The sequence below is a fragment of the Pollachius pollachius genome (genome assembly GCF_949987615.1).
Source record: "Pollachius pollachius genome assembly, chromosome: 2".
Taxonomy (NCBI): Eukaryota; Metazoa; Chordata; class Actinopteri; order Gadiformes; family Gadidae; genus Pollachius; species Pollachius pollachius.
In genome coordinates this window covers 6,577,232-6,599,332 of record NC_136935.1, presented here as the reverse complement: position 1 = coordinate 6,599,332, position 22,101 = coordinate 6,577,232, and the positions used below count along the sequence as shown (strand labels likewise).

The 22,101-nt window shown below is 50.9% G+C and overlaps 1 protein-coding gene across 1 annotated transcript in view; it reads right to left on the bottom strand.

The window, feature by feature from the left end:
* Window positions 1–22,101, bottom strand: part of ptk7b (protein tyrosine kinase 7b) — a 68,529-nt gene that overhangs the window by 2,096 nt on the left and 44,332 nt on the right. The window contains exons 3-19 of the mRNA XM_079729816.1: window positions 19,344–19,446; window positions 18,647–18,831; window positions 16,119–16,266; window positions 13,485–13,615; window positions 11,465–11,731; window positions 10,971–11,107; window positions 10,354–10,489; window positions 8,803–8,922; window positions 8,431–8,580; window positions 7,622–7,769; window positions 6,255–6,382; window positions 4,307–4,504; window positions 3,789–3,950; window positions 2,330–2,559; window positions 1,570–1,650; window positions 1,272–1,423; window positions 277–455 (exon numbers count right to left, since the gene is read on the bottom strand). Of these exons, the coding sequence (XP_079585942.1) occupies window positions 277–455; window positions 1,272–1,423; window positions 1,570–1,650; window positions 2,330–2,559; window positions 3,789–3,950; window positions 4,307–4,504; window positions 6,255–6,382; window positions 7,622–7,769; window positions 8,431–8,580; window positions 8,803–8,922; window positions 10,354–10,489; window positions 10,971–11,107; window positions 11,465–11,731; window positions 13,485–13,615; window positions 16,119–16,266; window positions 18,647–18,831; window positions 19,344–19,446 (2,655 nt within the window). The remainder of the gene's footprint in view (window positions 1–276; window positions 456–1,271; window positions 1,424–1,569; window positions 1,651–2,329; window positions 2,560–3,788; window positions 3,951–4,306; window positions 4,505–6,254; window positions 6,383–7,621; window positions 7,770–8,430; window positions 8,581–8,802; window positions 8,923–10,353; window positions 10,490–10,970; window positions 11,108–11,464; window positions 11,732–13,484; window positions 13,616–16,118; window positions 16,267–18,646; window positions 18,832–19,343; window positions 19,447–22,101) is intronic.

Genomic DNA, 22,101 nt, shown 5'->3' with positions numbered 1-22,101 from the left:
TTATAAGGATGTTCATAATCTTTCATGCGACAGAAGAAGACATTTTTTGTGCACGAGTTGCGTTTTCAAGTTGCTTTAGTTAAGTCAAGTAAACTGTATACATTTCTTCCGTCTAACCACCTGGCATTAGATATCTTATTGTGTTAACGCAAATGAACCCTAACCCTCAAAATCACATCACCTTGCCAAAACATCAACCCTTCACACAAACGTCACACCCGTATTCAAAGTCGTTCTCTAAAACACACCGACCGCGGCGGCGGCGCAAACACTGACCTTCCAGCACTTCGTCGTCGGCCATCTTGGTGTAGGGCAGCTCTCCGAGGCTGAACACCTCCCACATCAGCACGCCGAAGGCCCACACGTCGGACTTGGTGGAGAAGTCGTCCTCAAACACCGACTCCTGGGGCAGCCAGCGCAGCGGGATCCAGGCCTGCCGGTAGTGGTAGTACTCGCTGGAACAGAACACCAGGGGGTCAGTGAGGAAGCAAACTACGGCTGTTGCTTATGGGAGCTTCGTATCGTGTATCATCTTAGCCTAGCTATCCTTGTTGTATACGGGAAATGGGTTTACTTAGCAATTGTAGGGTCAAACATTTATCGTTTCTTCATTCTTTCGTTCGGTCTCATTTCCCTGTCCTGTCAGTATCCAGTTATTATCATCTTCTCCCTTACTCTCCTAAAAACACCCCTCTTACACACTTATTGTATAAACATAGTTTGAACATAGTACTTAGCATTGCAGTGTAGCATCTTATTCTATCTGTTGTTGTATTCGGGGAATGGGTTAACCTAGCAAATGTTAGTGATAGGCACTTGTCTATAAACATCCTTACTGTACCGACAGCGATATATTGCTGTTTCCCTTTCTTCTGACAAATCTACTTATTGTAAATCGCTTTGGATAAAAGCATCTGCTCAATGCCATAATGTTTAATGTGAATGGGACTCAGTGAAACACCACGATGTGGAGCAATTACCTCAATGTTGATACAGTGACGATCATCACTACATCAACAATCGTCAAAGATCGTTGGTTTTGGCAATGAATATTTACTGGGCAGATAGGGTAGATAACCATTAACCTTATCCATTACAACCATTACTTCAAAATAATGATGAAATTAATTTTATTTTGTGTCATCTTGGGACAGCATCGGCGCTGCTGTAAAAGCAGCCTTTAATACAGATCCTATAGCACATCTTTGCCTGGCTCCGAGAACAATGACTTCACTGCAGTGGTGCGTTCCGAACGGCGTTGCCTAGGAGACCTGTTATAGACGTCCTTGCTGAGCCCGAGGGCGGACACCTTGACGTGGCGCTGGCTGCTGACCAGGCAGTTGCGGGCGGCCAGGTCCTTGTGCACGAAGCGGTGGTTGGACAGGTGCTCCATGCCGCGAGCCACCTGGGCACAGATGGACACCTACGGGGGAGAGAGGGAGGAGGGGGGAGAGGTAGGCTGAGTCGGGGGAAGACAGAGGGTAGGTCATGCGCGTACACACACAAGCACTCTCAGACACACACACACACACACACGCACTCTACACAGACACACACACACACACTTACTTTGGTCTTGGTGCTGAGGGGATGTGATTTGACTTTGTCGTCTTTGCTTTTGGATATTCTCAGGAACTGCTTCAAGTCTCCCTGATATATAAGAACGGAAAAACAATTAAATCTGATGAATTCAAATAAACACCACAGTGTCACTTCATAGAACCGCGATAGATTCATAACCATCCTTATTTAATGTTGTTTGTCTGATGAATTCTAATATATTCAACTATTCTGCATGTGTTCACCTAAGAATGTGTGTGTGCAGGGAGGGGGGGGATACTGCATGGACCGCTAAACACACCAGCAAAACGGGCCGGAGGTTCTGGTGTGCCTAACGGGGGCGTTCACAGGAGAAACAGGTTTTCAGGCGTTTTCTCGCCATAGTTTAAATTCATCTGGTTAAAAGGTGGGATTTGGATTTCTAGTGAATATCAGATTGTTCTGACACAACGTGCATCCCACTCTTATACTGGGGCACTTAGGCTTCAATCAAAGTATATTTTCTAAGCAAATACTAATTTCACAAATTTGAAATTAGGACGGAATGTCTCTAGAATTACATTACATATTCATTTAAAAGACACCATAATCAAAAGATATCCGGTATTGAATATTTCCCACTGGCTCCGATGCGTCAGTTGCTGTAGTCTGCTATTTATCTTTTTTTTTAACCCTTTCCCAGACCTCATCCCCGAGTCCCGCCGTCCCGCGACCTGTCCGTCACAGACGGCCCCCACCCTCCCACCAGCCCCCCGGCGCCGTGCCTCACCAGGTCGCAGTACTCCATGACGGTGTAGTGGGGCTCCGCCTCCCGGCACACGCCCAGCAGGCGCGCCACGTTGGCGTGGCTGAGCTTGGCGAACATGTCGGCCTCGCGGCGGAAGTCCAGCTGCAGCTGCTCCTCGCGGCTCTGCAGGCTCTTCACCAGCACCACCGACTCCTCCTCGCCGCCCTCCGCCCGCGCCTTGGCCAGCAGCACCTCGCCGAACTCCCCTTTACCTGGAGCCGCGGGACACAACGCATCATTAATCCTCAACCAAAGACACTAGGGCTGCCCTACTCTGACTCTGAGTAGCTAGTGGAGCGGCACTAAGGCTGCCCTACTCTGACTCTGAGTAGCTAGTGGAGCGGCACTAAGGCTGCCCTACTCTGACTCTGAGTAGCTAGTGGAGCGACACTAAGGCTGCCCTACTCTATGACTCTGAGTAGCTAGTGGAGCGACACTAAGGCTGCCCTACTCTATGACTCTGAGTAGCTAGTGGAGCGGCACTAAGGCTGCCCTACTCTATGACTCTGAGTAGCTAGTGGAGCGACACTAAGGCTGCCCTACTCTATGACTCTGAGTAGCTAGTGGAGCGGCACTAAGGCTGCCCTACTCTGACTCTGAGTAGCTAGTGGAGCGACACTAAGGCTGCCCTACTCTGACTCTGAGTAGCTAGTGGAGCGGCACTAAGGCTGCCCTACTCTGACTCTTGAGTAGCTAGTGGAGCGGCTCTAAGGCTGCCCTACTCTATGACTCTGAGTAGCTAGTGGAGCGGCACTAAGGCTGCCCTACTCTGACTCTGAGTAGCTAGTGGAGCGGCTCTAAGGCTGCCCTACTCTATGACTCTGAGTAGCTAGTGGAGCGGCACTAAGGCTGCCCTACTCTGACTCTTGAGTAGCTAGTGGAGCGACTCTAAGGCTGCCCTACTCTGACTGAGTAGCTAGTGGAGCGACACTAAGGCTGCCCTACTCTATGACTCTGAGTAGCTAGTGGAGCGACACTAAGGCTGCCCTACTCTGACTCTGAGTAGCTAGTGGAGCGACACTAAGGCTGCCCTACTCTCTCCGACTAGGATTGTGTAGAACGAGAATGTCTTGGTTTTACTTTTTAGTTTTTGGTTTAGTTTGCTTAGCTTCTCTTTGTTTCGGTCATTGTTTTTTCGTTGTTTTTGTTGTTTTTGTTGTTGGTTGTTTGGTTGTAAAAAGTTAAGCTTGAAACAGTTGAGCTTGTTTGCCATCAGACTTAAGATATGAATATCATGTCTTAAGACATAAGTCTCAAGTCTTAAGACGTGAATCTCAAGTCTTAAGAGATGAATCTCAAGTCTTAAGAGATGAATCTCAAGTCCTAAGACTCCAGTGTAAAGTCTTAAGGCATGTACCTCGAGTCTTGTGTTAAGACTTGGGTGTTAAGACTGGGGTGTAAAGGCTAAGCATTACGATATGGATTTAAAGTCCTCTCTTACCCAGGGTGGTGATGGTGTTCAGGTTTGCCCGGGGGACCTGCAGCTTGTCGCTGCTCACGTGGCTGTGGCGTTTGTCGCCGGGCGCCGTGGAGCCCATGTTGGTGAGCACCACCTCCTCTTGGATCTCCGTCGTGGTGTGACCGTTCTGCTGCATGGCGCCACCTGGGGGGGTGGGATAGGGAGGGTTAGCTCAACTCAAACCAACGGTTGGTTCATAATTCATTTGGAGCAAGATTTGCGTGCACCCGTGTGAAAATCTGGTGAAAATTGTAAGTTGATAATTAATTAATGAACACGTCCAACCCTTTTTTGTCCTTGATGGTGTTGCGCTGAAGTGGCAGTGGTAATAAACAACATCATTTTGTGTACAATATACTGGGTGTTCCATCGGAGTCATTATGTTGTGCAATACCCGAAACAGCCACTAGATGGCAATGTACACATTTAGGTTTTCAGAGTCAGCCATTGAAGCCACTTTACTCCCAGACTCCTCCTTCTAAAACTACGAGCGGACTCACCATTGAGGCACTCCATCTCGGGCTCCTCCCCGTCCTGCCCCTTCTGGAGCCTCTTGGCGTTGCGTCTCTTCTTGCAGTAGAACATTAGGCCCAGGACGATGATGATGTAGGCCACCGCCGCCCCCACCGAATACCCGATGGTCTGGATCAACTTGTAGGGTGCCTTGTCATCGGGCTCCAACACGTGGATCGGTTTCTCTGTCGGCCAATAGGGGTAGAGGTTAGGAGACGGCTTATCTCTAATGGAATATCTGTCGGCCAATAGGGGGAGAGGTTAGGAGACGCCTAACTCTCCATTGGTTGATCTGTCGACCAATAGGGGGAGGGGTAAGGAGGGGTTTCGCTGTCGGCCAATAGGGCGACAGGTTAGGAGACGGGACGTTCAACGCCTCGTCTCTATTGGTCACTCTGTCAGCCAATAGGAGGAGAGGTTAGGAGACGCACGCCGAGTTCAACACCTCATCTCTATTGGTTGATCTGTCGGCCAATAGGGGGAGAGGTTAGGAGACGGGACGTAAAACGCCTCTTCTCTATTGGTTTCTCTGTTGGCCAATAGGAGAGGTAAGGAGAAGGGACACACGTGGAAGCGTGGAATATGATGATGATGATTCCCCTGCGTTTGGGCGGGAAACCCTGAAAAGATCTTATCATAAAATGACAGACGGAGACTTAGATTAGCATTGTGTAGGTCAGGTATGACCCAACATCTTTCCCTTTAAGGGGTTAAAGGTGAACTTGGCCCGTTGCCCTATTCCATGAGCACTCTTAATGCATTGATTTGTGTTTCAATTACATGTTTAAAAGCACGGAAATAAAGATGGACCAACTCTTAGGTCAGGCTCTTTCATTCCTTATATCAACCACATCGCACTCGGGAAAATAGGTGTGAAACATGGTTCAGTGTCAACAAGACTTAATCTCATCACTCAATGGGCTCTTGAGATCAGAAAGAAAAGAGCGGGAGTAGGCTTGTAGAACCTCCAACTGACTACATCACTGTGGATGTAATCATGTGTTACGTCATTCTGCCACAAACCAAACGTACGAACGTCTCTCAGACTGCCAGCCGTGAAGAGTCAAACCGAGTGCAGCCAAGCCAGCACATTTGTACAGAGGAGGGCCCGTAGCAAACCCAGAGGCCGTCGCACGCAACGAGAAACAACCGTGGCAATGCTTCCGTGTGACAAATCCGACTCTCTCTCTCACACACACACACACACACACACACACACACACACACTAACGTCAGCTTTCTCGATCAAACCCAACACCCGAACAATGCCTTTACTGTCTTCACATGGGACACTACTCAAGACCGTGTGTGTTTGCGTGTGTGTGTTTGTGCGCGACTGTCATTTTGGGATTCAGATGTCACGCAAAGGGTGCTGGAGCCGGTGTCTAATCCCCTCACCCTTTGTTTCGGGCCCGGCACCGTGGTGGAGTGGGGCTTATTAAGTCTGCCCTGATGGGTGACAGGCCGAGGGGGGGGGGCTAATAAGACCTTCTCTTATTCGGCCCGCGCTGGTGCTGACAGCTTAGACCTGCTGCGTAACAAGCTTGTGCAGTGATGACATGCCGACCTTATCTGTGTGTGTGTGTGTGTGTGTGTGTGTGTGTGTGTGTGTGTGTGTGTGTGTGTGTGTGTGTGTGTGTGTGTGTGTGTGTGTGTGTGTGTGTGTGTGTATGCACGTGCGTGTACGTGTTTATGTGTCAATTCATATTGGCATAGATAAATGGCTACTCTGCATCTGCTTTCGTGTGTTCATGCATGAGTGTGTGTGTGTGTGTATATGTGTGTGTGTGTGCAAGACCGAGATAGAGAGTGTCCATTCATATTAGCGTACATAAATGCCTAGAGTGGCGGTTTGCAAGCGTGCATTTGTGTGCGCATGCATACATGTTTGTGGTCGTGTGTGTGTGCGTGTGTGTGTGTGCGTGACGGACTCACCCACGACGTAGAGCTGGGCCATGCGGTCTTTGATGTTGCAGCTGTTCCCGACCACGCAGCTGTAGCGCCCCGTGTCGTCCGTCCTCACGTCGTGGATGACCAGCGAGCCGTTGGGCATCATCTGGAACCTGGGGGGGGGCGGGACAGAGGAGGGGTGAGCTACAGGGTGAACCACTCAGAAGTACAGGGGGCTTCAGCCGGGCTGGTACAGACAAGCCCGTCTATAGAGTGGCGGCAGCTGAAATATTCATTACATTCAGGGCATTTAGCCGACGCTTTCATCCAAAGCGACTAACAATAAGTATTTGTCGGAAGTAAGAGAAACAACAATGTATCGCTGTCGGAGCAGTAAGGATGTTCATAGAACCAAGTGTGCCGAGCATTAGGAATTTTTGGGTAAACCCATTCCCTGTGTACAACAAAAATAGCTAGGACAAGATGCTACACAAGGCTAAGTACTATGTTTAAGTGCAAGGACGTACAACTTTCAAAAAGTACGTAATAGGGGTTTGGGGATGTGGGGGGAGGCTATGCAGAGTCCAGGTCATAACTCTGAACATTCAGATTCATATTCTCCCATAGGATTATAACCAATAGCTATAATATCCATCTCATTACTGGGTGTATTATTGTCGTTGGCTGAGCTTTCTTGGGGACGAATACAAGAGTACTATTACTACTACTACTACTGAGTAATATTATTGCTCAACGTATAACCTGTTTATCGAGGTGACACAATTAACGATGACATGTTTACATGATGAGAAAATGACAACCAAGAGAATGAGCTTTGTCTTCTGCTCTGCGTTCAATAAAGACCCACTCAAAGGCAAGCAAAACCCACACGCCGCGAAAACAAAGTATAATAATAGACACATCACAGAAACATTGTGGGTGACATTAAACGACTCATCTATTTAAAGCGAGCGTAAATCAGCGACAAGAAGAGAGAGTGGCCACACTGTGCGTAACCTAGCAACCACAATTGCTTTCATATGCAAGCTGGTTTTGAAATTCAAGAGAAGGGACGTGCTGCTCAGCTAACCAGCTCAGATCACAGACAAGCTAATGTTCCGCTCAGCTATCCAGCTCAGATCACAGACATGCTAATGTTCTGCTCAGCTAACCAGCTCAGATCACAGACAGGCTAATGCTCCGCTCAACTATCCAGCTCAGATCACAGGCTATGCTACATCCAAAATAAATGGGTAAAATGCCCAAAAAATGTAATCGCCCAGCTTATTGTTTTAACAACATGACCTTAGGTAGGCTCGGAATTGAACCTGCTCCTCTGAGCTTTGCCCTCCATCGTCCAGTTAGGTCTGTGTTCGACCTTTGCCGGGCCTTAGTGGGGGGGGGGTCATTACCTGGGGTCCTTGATGGTCTCCAGAAGGTTCTCTTTGACGAACCACTGGATGTGTGGCTCTGGGTCCCCACTGGCCTGGCAGTGCAGGGTGGCGGTATGGCCCTGGTACACCGTGGTGTTCTCAGGCTCCAGCTTGAAGTGGATGAACACTGTGTGTGAGGGGGTGAGAAAAATAGAAATGGGTTACAAACACACACGGTACAGTGAGAGGCCCACAGCTGTGGGAACACGATCGGAGACTAACGGGACTGCGGTGCGTGCGCTGTGGTCGAATCTTCGACACTAATCGAAAATCAACCACATGCGCTTCATAACTCTCCCCATAAACGCCTTGTAGCGCATTATCAGAGGAAGATCTGTTAACCAGCGCTGTAAAAAGGCCTGCTTGTCTCCTTCTCAAGATGTAAAAAAAGACTAACATTATACATCGACATTGTTGTGATATAGTTCAGAAATAGTAACAGATCTTCCTCTGCTGACGTTAAACCTTTAGGTCCTTTGACACTATTTAAATCAGCTCTGATGTCAATGTGCGGCCGGTGTCAAAGAAGGACGGATTCAAGCCTCAGCCTAGCGTATGAAGACTCGGCTTTTCCCCAACAATCCGATGTATTTTGAGGATTCAATTCAATTGGAATTTCGCATTTTGCTAAGTGTAAAATAGAGCAGCCAACACTTACACGCGGATTAGGGGGATTATGATAACGATTACGATACGTGCACTCGGTTTACAGATTTCTTTTTATTATATTATTGACAAACAATTGAACGGTAGAAGGATGTTTAAGGCAGTCGGCGTTGCTGGCTTACCTGCCACACTGAGTGCCACCAGCGCGCGTATCTCCCCCTGCTGGCCGTTGGAGGCGATGCAGGTGTAGTTGCCGGCGTCGCTGCGGGTCACCTTGGTGAAGACCAGCTGGCCGTTGCGCTGCGCCACGTGGGGGGGAAGGTCTCCTCCGTCTGCAGGGGGCGACAGAGAGAGAGGGACGAGGCGGAGGTTAGAGGGTCGCTTGGGTTCAGGTAGGGTGAAGGGGTCCGGTGTGGGTTGGTGGGGGTGTGTGCGTGTGCGCGTGTGTGTGTGTGTGTGTGTGTGTGTGTGTGTGTGTGTGTGTGTGTGTGTGTGTGTGTGTGTGTGTGTGTGTGTGTGTGTGTGTGTGTGCGTGTGCGTGTGCGCGCGCTCACCTGCTTTGGTCCAGCGGATGGTGGTGTTGGTGCGGCCGGTGGCAGAACACTGGATGATCATCTCCTTGTCGAGCTCCAGGCACTGGGTGGACTGCGGTGTCGGGGTGAACTTCAGCTTCTCTGGAACACGCACACACACACCGTTTAAGACACACTCCTTCTCAATGTGTGATCCATTACATTTGTTTATTTTCCCTCTCTCCCCCTCACCAACGGAGAGGAGATATAGGGAGGGAGATGAGAAAAATTAAGAAAGAGGACGATGGAGAGGTGATCGAGGGAGACAGGAAGAGGGAGACAGGAAGAGAGAGAGAGAGAGACAGAGAGAGAGAGCGAGAGAGAGACAGAGAGAGAGCGAGAGAGAGACAGAGAGAGACAGAGACAGAAACAGAGACAGAAACAGCGAGAGAGAGAGAGAGAGACAGAGAGAGAGAGCGAGAGAGAGACAGAGAGAGAGAGCGAGAGAGAGACAGAGAGAGAGAGTGAGAGAGACAGAGAGAGACAGAGAGAGACAGAGACAGAGACAGAGAGACAGAGACAGAGACAGAGACAGAGACAGAGAGAGAGAGAGAGAGAGAGAGAGACAGAGACAGAGAGACAGAGAGAAGCGGGGCAAAATGAGTGACGTCTGACTGTAATGGGGCTCAGCTACACCCGGGGATAGCACAGCTGCGTTGTGGACACAATATGGTCGACACGCCAGAGCTGTCCATGACAAGGGCTCCTCCGCTGTGGTGATGGGGAGCTAAGCCAGCTGGGGAATTTAACACCCGAGAGGCTGATGAAGCTGCCTACAGTGCTACGCCTTTATCCTACGATAAAGCCCACCCACTGACGTGACCCCCACGGCTCCAGCCTACCACGGAAACATACACCCCAACAGGGTTTGTTTCCCCTTCTTTGAACAGTGCTCTTATCTTCAGACCGTTTTCGCTCGGGGTGCTCTTGTCCCCCCGCGGACCCCGGCCCCCCTCCCCACCCCCAACGCCCACCCGACCGTCTCTTTAGTACTTGAACAGCTCCTTCTTCCAAGCTCCTGAACAGGAACCTATTGTTCGCGATCCACTCGGGACAACATGACCGCCCTTAGAAGTTCTGCGACGATGTGAGACCTCGGCTAAATTTAGTTTTGTGTGCAGCACCTGAAGCAGACACGAAAGAAAACAATCTATATGATAATACTCCTATTTCTGAAGCGTAATTTCATACATCTTCCAGACATGGCCTCTATGAGGGGCCACTGGTACAAATGCAACTTTACTTCATGGAGGATAACCTGTTCTGAATTGTCTCCCCAGAAAGACATTCAAAAATATTCATAATGACCAAAACATCAAATTGCCAATCGCCCGTCTTGTTGTCAGTTTTATCGAGGTGTTTTTGTTCTGGGGTTCATGACTGGCGGTAGGATGACACTTCCTGCATTAATGGGCAGTCAGACGGTCTCTGTAGTCTCACCCAGGACCAAGTCCCTGGCCTGGGTAGGGGCCGAGATGGAGAAAGAGAGGTAGGGGCCGAGAAGGAGAGGTCAAACAGTCTCTGAAGTCTCACCCAGGACCAAGACCCTGGCCTGGCCGAAGAGTCTCCCGGCGTCCGTCTTGGTCTCACAGCCGTACACGTGGCCGTCGTACACCTCCACGTTGTTGATCCGCAGGGTGCCGTTGGGGAAAATCTTGAAGCGGCTGTCCTGCAGGGCAAACGAGAGAGAGGGAGTGAGTGAGTGAGTGAGGGTGGGTGAGTGAGTGAGGGTGAGTCAGTGAGGGTGAACGATTGTGAGTGAGAGAGTTTGCATGAGTGAGTGTGAGAGAGAATGAGTATGAGAGAGAATGAGTGTGAGAAAGTAGGAGAGAGAGAGAGTCAGACACATTAAAACATCACATAAAAAAAAAAATCACATTAAACAAACAAACCTGTCAACCAACGGCAGAGCTTATATAACCACAAGCCGCCTTCTAAACAGAAAACAATTATTTCCCTGTTAGAAGGCATTCTTTTGAGTCAACAGCCGTAAACATCCTAGATCTTGATAAGCAACATTTCCAAAAGCCCCCAAGCTGCTTCTTTTATGGCAGATATCCAGAAATCTGCTTAGAAGTACCCTGGATAACCTTGTATAACGAGGAACTACCCAGAAGCAGCCCTACACGTGTTGTGTGTGAGCGACTGACCTCGGCGGAGACCATGATGCTGCTGCGGAGCCAGCTGACCACGGGCTCTGGGTTGGCCTGGGCGTGGCAGTGCAGGTAGCCGGGCTTCCCCTCCTCCAGGCTGCTGTCGACGGGCTTCATCACCCACACGGGGGCAGCTGGAGCAGACACACACACACACACACACACACGTTAAATGTATCCATGCAGGGTTCGTAACTGATGCCCAGATTGGCCTTATGCCAAACCATTTTCTTCCGCCATAATGGCTTGCTTTGATATCAGAAAGTTGTGAGTGCTTGCGTGCGTGAGTGAGTGCATGTATTTGTTTTTTTGGGGTCTGCGGTGTTAGAGTGTGTACGTTTACGTGAGTGTGAATTAGTGTCTTGTGCTTGTGTGTCGTGTGTGTGTCTTGTCGATGTGTGTGCCTGCATGCGTGTGTCTTGTTTGTGCGTGTCTTGTGCGTGTGGGTACGCGTGTGAACATCATCGTGCGTGTGTGTTTGTGGGACCTACTGGCCACGGTGAAGGTGACCTCCTGGGTCTTGCGGCCCGCCTTGTTGTGGGCCACGCAGGTGTAGACGCCCGAGTCGCCCTGCTCCGTGGGGCTGAACACCAGGTCCAGGCCTTCCTGGTACACCCGGCCCTTCAGGGCCACCCGCTGGCCGGCCCGCTCCCACCACACCTCGGGGGCCGGCTGGCCCCGGGGGGCGCGGCACGCCACCCGCTGCATGCTGTCCGCTGTGAACACCTGGGACTGCGGCGCCACCATGTCCTCCAGCTCTGCAGGATGGAGACGCAGGTTAGGAGAGCGAGAGAGAGAGAGAGAGAGAGAGAGAGACAGAGACAGAGACAGAGACAGAGACAGAGACAGAGACAGACAGAGACAGAGACAGAGAAAGAGAGAGAGACAGAGACAGAGAGAGAGAGACAGAGAGAGAGAGAGAGAGATAGAAAGAGAGAGAGACAGAGAGAGAGTGGGGAGAGAGCGGGGAGACAGAGAGAGAGAGAGACAGAGAGAGAGACAGAGAGAGAGAGAGAGACAGAGAGAGAGAGAGTGGGGGAGAGAGAGAGAGAGAGCGGGGGAGAGAGAGAGAGCGGGGGAGACAGAGAGAGAGAGCGGGGGAGACAGAGAGGGAGACAGAGAGAGAGAGACAGAGAAAGAGAGAGAGACAGAGAGAGAGAGAGTGGGGGAGAGAGAGAGAGAGAGTGGGGGAGAGAGAGCGGGGGAGACAGAGAGAGAGAGCGGGGGAGACAGAGAGGGAGACAGAGAGAGAGAGAGACAGAGACAGAGAAAGAGACAGAGACAGAGAGACAGAGTGAGAGAGAGAGAGAGAGAGAGAGCAGGGGAGACGGATAGAGAGAGACAGTACTGAGAGACAGACTGTATTGCATTCCTTCGTGTTCAACTAATCAGGGCTCTTCACACTCGTCTGAATGTTTATTTACAGAGCGTTACAAATCCTTTCATTTATGGCCTGGGCACAGCGATGTGTGTGTTAATGCTAGGGTAGTGTCGGGAGTGGGTACATTAGGTTTTCACTTAGTCAGTGACAACAATAGGAGTCTGTGTGAGGCTGCTCGTATCAAAGCAGGCCCATTACAGTAAGTAGAACGTGATCATGGGTAGACCTCCCAGGACTGGCCCCCCACCGCAACTAGTGAGAGAGAGAGCGAGTGTATGAACCAAATGAAAATGGTTCTGGCTGTATTGCCCGACGTGGTTCTAAAAGTAGCTCTGCGATGTGACCTCTCGTGACCTCAAGGGTCCAAATCAATTAGCGAGAACGGACCGGGAAAGAAACGCACATCTCAGCAGATGATGGAAGGCGGTACACCTGGAAAAGTCTTTGTCTGTGTGCGTGACTGTGTGTGTATGTATGTGTGTGTGTGTTTCGTTCTGGAAACAGGAGGGACTGTTGAAACTTGTCCCAGAACAGCGGGATTCTACCGTGATACGATCCCCGTTATAAAGCCCGGAGGGGGGGGATTAACCACAGATTAGGTGAGTTAAGGTATTTTAGATGGAGCTTTGGTGGGCTGATTTAAAACTGGAGATTCGTTTCCCCCGTAATCTAAAAACCCTTTGGTAGGCAAGGAGAAGGGGGAGGGTATTCCGATGATGGGGGGGGGGGGGGGGGGGGGGGGGGGGGGGGTCCCTTCCAAAGAGCTGAATCAGAGAATCAAGTGTTTGAGCGCTGAAATGTAACGCAGAAATTCCTGAATGTGTTTCTGAATACTGCCACAGATTGCACTCGTTATCTGTGCATGTATTTATCTGTATGTAACCGTGTACGTGTGTGAGCGTGCATATGTGTACCTGTGTGTATATTTGTGTTTACCTGTATGTGTGTGTGTGTGTGTGTGTGTGTGTGTGTGTGTGTGTGTGTGTGTGTGTGTGTGTGTGTGTGTGTGTGTGTGTGTGTGTGTGTGTGTGTGTGCACCTTTGTGTGCGTTTCTACGCCTGTGTCTGTGCTTGTCTGCAACTGTGTATGTCTGTACAGGGCCTGTGCGGGTCGTGTGTGTGTGTGCTCACCTGCGATGTAGAGAGAGGCCTCCAGAGCGACCTTGGGCCCCCGGGGGCTGGCTCCAACACACTTGTACACACCGATGTTCCTGGGCTTCACCTGGGTGATGACCAGCGTGCCGTTGTCATACAGGACCACCCTGCAGAGGTGGAACATACACGAGTTAGAGCTCACTCAACACTGCACACCATACAGGCCCAACCTGGGAGAGGAGGAGGAAGAGGACAGTCAGAGTTAGAGCTCATTCAATCCTTCAGACCGCCAAGGAGCAACCATCCGAAGAAAAGTCAACGAGAAAACCGATTGATAAATAAGGAGCCACTGAAGATGAAGAAGACCACGAGTGGCAATGGTTAAATCAAATAAGATTTTCTTCCGTAAGACCAAGAAGAAGTATAAATACATTTGCGCAAGTGAACGTGATACAGGCAACCAAAAAAGCCAATGGGCATTTGTTGCATCCATCTGAAGCAAAACGGTATTTGCAGAGTCAGTATTTGCAAAAGCTGGCATTTGTAAATCTTGGAAGTGCATCAAGCGAGCCTTGTTTGTGCTCCAGACGGAGCGTGGCCGCGTACACACGGAACGCTCCGAGCATATTTTCTGTGTTTGTTTGTCTTTCTTGTTTCCCTTTTATTTTCCCGAGCCGACGGTTCAACGCACAAAGAATAAATGGCGACCTTGATGAATCCCCTCCCCCCCTCCCCCCCCCCCCAAGTCTTGCGCTTCACAGGGCCCGGCTGGGGGTCCGCCAGGCTCTTGGCAGGGGGGGGTTGAAGCTGTGCCAGTGATGGAGGTAACAGGGAGGGCAGGGGAGTCAGAAGTTATTACAGCCTGGTCTTAGAGCCACACAGGTAGGGGGGTGGGGGGACTTGTCCAACAACAACAACACAACTACACCAGCGATAACAGAGACACAGTCCAGATCGCTGGCTCATCACGATTCACCGAGCCCTGGATAAGTGAGGCTCTGGCTGGCCCTGCTGGTTCTGGCCCTCAACTGCTGGGAAGCTCCTCGGGGGATGAAGTAAAAAAAAACATGGAATGGAACATAAGCTGACGGAGAGAGAGGAGGCGAGATGGAGAGTTAATGATAGGGTGGAAATATGTTTTTGGGTTTATCATGCGCGAGGAGCAGAAAGGATGCCCAACACGGATTCTTGAGCAGTGATGAGTTCAAGCCGTGCAGAATAAACCGCGACCGACGTGGAGATGGTTTTGAATCCAAATCAGCACACGGAAGGGATTTCTGACTTCAGCTACATGTGCTTCGTTATCATGCTGCCATTTTGTGTTCTTGCATTCAAACGATTCATGCAGAAAAATGATCGACATACAACCCTCTTCAAATGTTGAGACTCTGAAAGGTGTGAATCCCTCACCGCCGAAGGGAAGCATTGTACATCCAAAATCAATAAACTGCAACTGAAACCACAAACACCAATAACACATCCGTGTGTCAACAGTAACGCCTGCTCCGGTTTCTTCTATTTGTGAGGTGTGCTTGTATTAACTTGTTAATGACTTGTAAACGATGTCATGTGAGCTTTGAGAAATGTAAATGAGGCCTGCATGTTATCTTAGTCAGCAACTTATGAGCTCTTCATTGTCTTAGCCCTCTCCACCACAACTCCCCCCCCCCCTTTTTTCTGACTGACCAAATGGGATCTGGAAAAGACCAGAGTCTGAAGAGTAGCTCCAGTCTAGTTCGCTTCTGATCAGACTCAGAAGAGCAGCTCCAGATTCTGTTCCTGTCAACTTCTGCTCAGAGCAGCTCCAGATTGTGATGAGACGGGGCTCAGCCTCTGCTGGCTGTGACATGCCCCCTAATTCAGCTGAATGAAATGAACAACAATGCTCTGCTCCAACAACAGGCTTGAAGTGCTTCACCCTCACACGATCATTTCCACGACAACCAGCCCAACGGCCCACAGGGGGAAAACGACCTGGGAGTGCTCGCCTCATTCCAGGAATAACATTCCTCTGGAGCGCCGCGCTCCCCCTGTGATGCCACGGAGCACCGGGGGTAATGAGAAGCAGAGATGAAAAGGGTTCCATGTCACCAGGCCCCCAGGAACCTCACATCCTCGCACACGCGCACGCACACACACACACACACACACAGGGAGAGAGCACTCTCTCTACCAAGTCTCCCCCAAGCATCATGCCCCTGCCAACTCTAAGATAAGGAAAACTCTACTCTGCAAGTCAGTTAAAATATCAGCTGGATGGAGAGGGCTAGAGAGAGCAAGGGAGACACAGCAAGAAATACAAAGAGCAAGAGAGAGAGAGAGCAACAATGAAAAAGACAGAAAGAGACAGAATAAGAGATAGAGCAAGAAATTAAGAGAGCCAGAGAGACGGAGAGAAAGAAGGAGAGTAGAGAGAGACAAAGGGTTAAAGGAGGGCCCCGAGAGAAATGATACATGAACGCCAGAGCAAGACAAATCTAAAGCAGAGAGTGAGAGAAAGAAACAAAGAGAGGCAAAGTCGGAGCCACAAACACAGAGAGCCATCGGAATGAGAGCCAGGAAGAGGGAGATGGAGAAGACAAGGAAAGCAGCGTGAGAAGGAGCAGTGGAGAGCAGAGACGAGAGCGGCTGTGGGGCTACAGAAGGAGCCAAGGCGGGCCGTGGGCGTACCGGGACTTGTTGGCCAGCGGCTCTCCCTCGTGGAACCACTGCAGGGTGGGGGGCGGCTCGGCGCTGAACTGGCAGTGGAAGGACGCCTCCTCGTTCTTCATCACCACCTGGTCCTCAGGTGTGACCACCGCCCGCGGGAAGCTCTTGTCTGGAAACACACACACACGCACACACACACACAATCAGTTCAAGGCACTGGACCACAACGACAATACAATACACAGACACACACTGTTCCCCGGCAGGCTTTATTAAAATGTGCCAGAATGCGGTGGAGGTGGTGGGAAGGGGGCCGGCCCACAGGTGGCAGTGTGTGTGTCAGCACCTAGAGGGGCCCAGCGAGGGAGAAGGGGCAGTTAATGAGGTCAGTGCATTCCGACACGGCGCCCAGGACCAATCGGAGCCGGCGTCTGTCATGCTACACAAGGGGATATGCGTGCACGCGCACACACACACACACACACACACACACACACACACACACACACACACTTTGTCGTTGCTGAAATGCATGTTAGAATTTTCTGTGGTAAATGTTGAAAGTTTACCAAGTAGGTAAGTGTTTGTATCTGTGTAGTATGGACTAACGATTGACAGCTGCATATTTGCCAAATGAAAAGGTTGACTTTTCATCTTTTAATAAATGTAAATTTAAAATTAAACATTCCCTTAATTCATGTGGTGGAGCGTTTCAGCGTCTGGTTGGGGGTAAAAGTGAGTGTAGGGGGGGGGGGGGGGGGGGGGGGGGGGGGGGGGGTATTTAAATGCACACCTGGCCCAGCCACCTCCCAGCGGGGGGTACGCCCACAGCAGGCGGTGTGGACAACCATGAATAATCTGTAGAAAGGCGTCGTCTGTTGTTTTCCTTTTCCTTCGCGTTTGTGTGTGTGGTTATTTTGCGGGGGGGGGGGGCTGAATTCTATGGCAACGCCATGAGCGGAAACTGAGACTCAACAATTATCCTACACTGTCCCTCCACCACTCAGGTGTTCTCGTGTGTGTGGGTCATTGTGTGTGCGTTTGTGTTTTTCATGTTGTCTTATGTGTGTTCTTGTGTTCGATCCCTTGTGTTTGTGTTCATGTGTTCGATCTTATGTGTTTGTCTTCTTGTTCTCATGCGTGTGTGTTCTCGAGTGTGCCTCGCGTATTCTCTTGAGTGTATGTGTTCTCGTATCTGCATGTGTGTGTGTGCGTGTTCTCGTGTGTGCGTGTGAGACTATGAGCTGCAGGTGGTTAATTAGACTGGAACAGGGCATCAGGTTTCCTGTGACAGATGTGCTGCTGGAGTAACTGTACTCCCAGCAGTGTAGAGCTAACACTCACAATCATGCACACACACACACACACACACACACACACACACACACACACACACACACACACACACACACACACACACACACACACACACACACACACCTGGAACAGCTAGGTAATGGGAACGCTAAACTGCCAGGCAGGGACAACCGCAGTGCTTTACAGCTGGGGCTGGGGGAGGTCAAATGCTTATGCTGGAGGTGTGTTCGCTCGCCTGGAAACCAGATGAATCTGCAAGCTCATGTTCACTTTCTCTGACGTATGAGTCCCGTTCAGTAAGCTAGTTAGGAGTTGTTGTTTTCAGGGTTGTTTTAGGTTAAGCCCCCATAGGTTCGCATTGAAGCAGGTCGCCGGTTTATGTAATGTCTTTTGTCATCGCAATCGTCCACGCGCAACCTCAATATTCTCAGACTTAAAAGACGCTAGGGGATCTAATCTATTCCTCCTCTGTTCTCTAATGACAACCAATCATGCAGCGATCACTGATCCTTAGATAGGTATCATTGTTACTGGCTGTTTATAATACAGTGCCATAAAGCTGCTAAAATAATGTATCACAGCCATATAATAATTACATGGTAGTGACTCTAAAATGTACTAAAATTTTGCTTCCATCCGCCCAGACGATTGTGCACCAAACATCGCGTGTGGTCCCGCACAATAGGCTGTTTGAAGGGAACAATGCAGCCCTAGTGGCCGGGTTGTTTGGTGGGTAGCTAGGTGCTCCGGTCCCCAGGTAGATGTGTCGGTAGGTAGTTAGCCGTGCAGTCTCCGGTAATCCAATTAGACTCACGGTTATCCCCCTTCCTCCCCTGTTCTTTGTCTGTCCCACTCAGCCTGCAACACAGACACCAGACCCCCCCCCCCCCCCGTCCAACTCTGCAGACACATGCCTGCCCCCCACTCCCTCCCCTCCTGTTCAAACCCCCGTCGGCAGGTGTGGGAAATATTCAAGCGTGGAAATATTCACTGAGGAGTGGAAGACAACCAGGTGAGTGGGGTTTATAGAGGACACCCATAGGACGCCTCGTTATGCTGCTCCAGCAAACACACACGTGCAGATAGACACACACACAGTTGCGGATACACACACACAGATAGACTTAGCATACGTCTTGCAATGCTGCACTCGCTCCCTTCAAGAAAAAAATGTTACAAAAGCATGGGTTGTTCACGCATAGACACACACACACACGCACACGCACACACACCTATGATGGTGAGCGTGAAGTTGGTGCTGCTGCAGACGTGGCCGGCGGCGTTCTTGGCACAGCAGTAGTAGAGGCCGTTGTGGTCGGGGCTGGCGCTGGGCAGCGTGAGCGTCCGCTCCTTGTTGTTGATCTGGTGGCTCTTCTCCGCCAGACGCACGCCGTCCCGAAACCACTGGCAGGTCGGCCTGCAGGGGGGGGGGTGAGAGTGATTGAGAGAGTGAGTGGGTGAGGGAGGGAGGGGGTGAGAGTGAAAGAGAGTGAGTGAGTGAGTGAGTGAGGGAGAGAGAGGGTGAGAGAGAGTGTAAGATTGAGTAGGTGGATGAGTGAGGGGGTGAGAGTGATTGAGAGAGTGAGTGGGTGAGGGAGGGTGTGAGAGTGAAAGAGAGTGAGCGAGTGAGGGAGAGAGAGGGTGAGAGAGTGTAAGATTGAGTAGGTGGATGAGTGAGGGGGTGAGAGTGATTGAGAGAGTGAGCGGGTGAGAGAGAGGGTAAGATGAAGTAGGTGGATGAGTGAGCGTGAGAGTATGATGAGTGAGTGAGTGAGGGGTACATGGGGGAGGTGGTGGGCAAAGGGAAAGGCCAAACAAGGAAGAGAGGAAGATCAGTTTTCTTTCTCCTATGATCCGTCAACATGAACACGTGTGTGTGTGTGTGTGTGTGTGCTTGTTCGGGGGGCAGGGGTGGGTGGATGTGCTCACCGCGGGTGACCATCGATGTGGCAGCGCAGCGCGACCGGCGCCGAGCTCTCGATGTCCGCCTCCGACGCCGGCTCCTTCAGGGTCACCCCGCCGCTCTCCAGCCCTGAGGGACAGAAGGGGAGAGGAGAGTGAGGAGGAGGAGGAGGAGGAGGGAGAGAAGAAGGAGGAGTATGAGCAAAGGGCTGGGGGAGGGGGGGGGCCTGAGGAGGAGGTGGTGGACGAGGATCAGGGCGGTCAAGAGGAAACGGACCGAGAGGAGTCGAGTGAAGAGGAAAGCCAGAGAGCGACTGCAGGAGAGATCGGCGAGTTAAGTGGTATTCCTGCTGCGGGCTATTGCCGGTCGGAGGGATAGAGAGACACAGAGACAGAGAGAGAGAGATCTGTGGCTCCTCGACGAGGCTAATGGATGCAGCAGCAGCAGCAGCCGGGGCCCAAGGGCTGGGGCCAGACTGCATTGTCATGACAACAAGACAGACTTTAACTGTATATAATAAAAATAATAATAATAAAGAAAACAGTGAGACTGAACTGCGGAAGTTCTATTTTTTAACGTCGTCGGGCAGAAGCAACACTGCCGTGGGCAGGGGAGGGGGGGGGGGGGGGGGGAGCAGCCAGCCCTTACGGTGTGCTGGACGGACAGACGGCCTTACCCAGCCTGCGTCTGTAACGACTGCAGGCCGTGCGGCAAGCACAGAGGGCATAAACCGGGGCGCTCCATTAGGAACCTGTCCTGCTGCAGTGATGAATCCCTCCCTGTCCGCTCAGAAGGGGAACGCCGGGATCGTTAGCCCTGGCTCCTGACTCAAACAACAATGTTACTTGAGAACGTTTCGCGGTGAAACATTCCTCCCATTACATCCATTACCCGTGGCCAAAGTGAAACCATTGGATCTGGCCGAAGGTCTATCTTTAGGCCTAATTTGGTTATTCTGGATTCATTTGCCCTGCCTTTACAAACCTTCTCCATCTCTCGTTTCTGGGAATGGGACGTGTGACCTCCAACTCCCCCCCCCCCCCATGGCGGAAACAAACTGACTCAAGAACCTTTCTCTCCAGCGAATCACTGGAGAGCAGAGCCGTTGTGCATTGTTCATGTTTTATTACATAGCTGCTAATTTCCCAGCAGACATGAGACGGCATCGCCAGTGTTTGTGTTGACTGTAAACAAACAAACAAAACCTGGGCATTCTGGGAAAACCCTGCACTGGTATGTGGACGTGTAATCAGATATTGTGCGTGAGTGAGCAGGTAGGCTAATTGTTATGTACACTGTGGCTGCGTTGTGTTCGGTCTGCAACGCACACACGCTTGAGGGCGCCGTGTGAGCATGTGACGCCGGGGCACGGGATGTGATTTCTGGGAGAACCCGGCCATCCGTGGAGCACGCTGAGGGGAGGGGCCAGGGACGGTAGGAAACAACGGAGGGAATACATACTGCACTATGGACATTTGGCTGCTGTGTGTGGGTCTGTCTCACAGCCAATCCGCTTTAAGTGCAACAGCAGCTCAGTAAGGAGGAAGAGGGGGAGGGAAGAAGAGGATGGCCATCATAGTGGCTGTGACCCTCAGGCAGGCATACACACACACACACACACACACACACACAACACACACTTGTATATTCGTGTTTACCTTGCCCAGGCTGCAAGGTGAGGTTGAACACCAGGTAATTTCTGTTCAGCAGTCAATCACAAGAGTAATCAAGTGCAATCAGTCCCCGCACACAATTACCCCAGCAGCTGTCTCTCCCTCCTGGCAGTTCCCATTGGAAGCCATACGTTTACCGCACCGCACCCTGCTGCTGCAAACCCAGCAGGCGAACGCAAACCACCGTACACAATTATTTACTCAGGTAATAAAGATAACAACTTGCGTCACTTTAAAATGCGTGCCTCAACTTGCTTTCAAAAAGGGAAAAGGAAGACGAAGTTGAAAGCAAGCCAAGCTATGTAAACGTGAGTCAGAGTAAGGCTTGCTGGGAGTATGAGAGCAACAGGAGTGTGCCGGGACATACATTTAGGGGGGGGGAGTGCCTGTTAATGTCAGGTTTGGGAGGCAGTGGAGGAAGTGCTGTCAACGTCAGAGTAGATCACAGATCGAGAAACTGTCAAGGCAGACTTTGATGGCACTCCAGCTTCTCTGTAGCAAGAGGAAGATGCGTGGCTGTGTGTGCACGTGGGAGTCTGTGTGTGTGGGTCTGTATGTGTGTGTGTGTCTGTAAGCGTGGGTGTATGTGTGGGTGGCAGTATGTGTGGGGGTCTGTATGTGTGTGTGTCAGTATTTGTGGGGGTCTATGTGTGGGTATCTATGTGTGGGTGTCTGTTTGTGTGGGTGTCTATGTGTGGGTGTCTATGCGTGGGTGTCCGTATGTGTCGTAGTATGTGTTGGTCTCTGTTGGTGTGGGTGACAGTATGTGTTTGTGGCTGTCCGTACGCGTGCATGTCTGTATCTATGGCTTCCCGTATGCATGGTTTTCTGTATGTTTTTGTGGATGTATCCGTGTGTCCTTATGTATGGGTATGAACGTGGTCGTCCGTGTGTGTGCGTGCGTGCGTCCTCTGTTCATGCGTGCGTCCTCTGTGCATGCGTGCGTCCTCTGTGCATGCGTGCGTCCTCTGTGCATGCCTGCGAGCCTGTGCGTGTGTCTTTGTGACAGCCTGTCGAATATGGAAATGACAGCAGACCTAGCAGCCCAAGTTGAGCTCCCCCACTGCCGGTTGTGATATGAAAGCCAGGGGCCGGTTCTGAGCACCGCAGG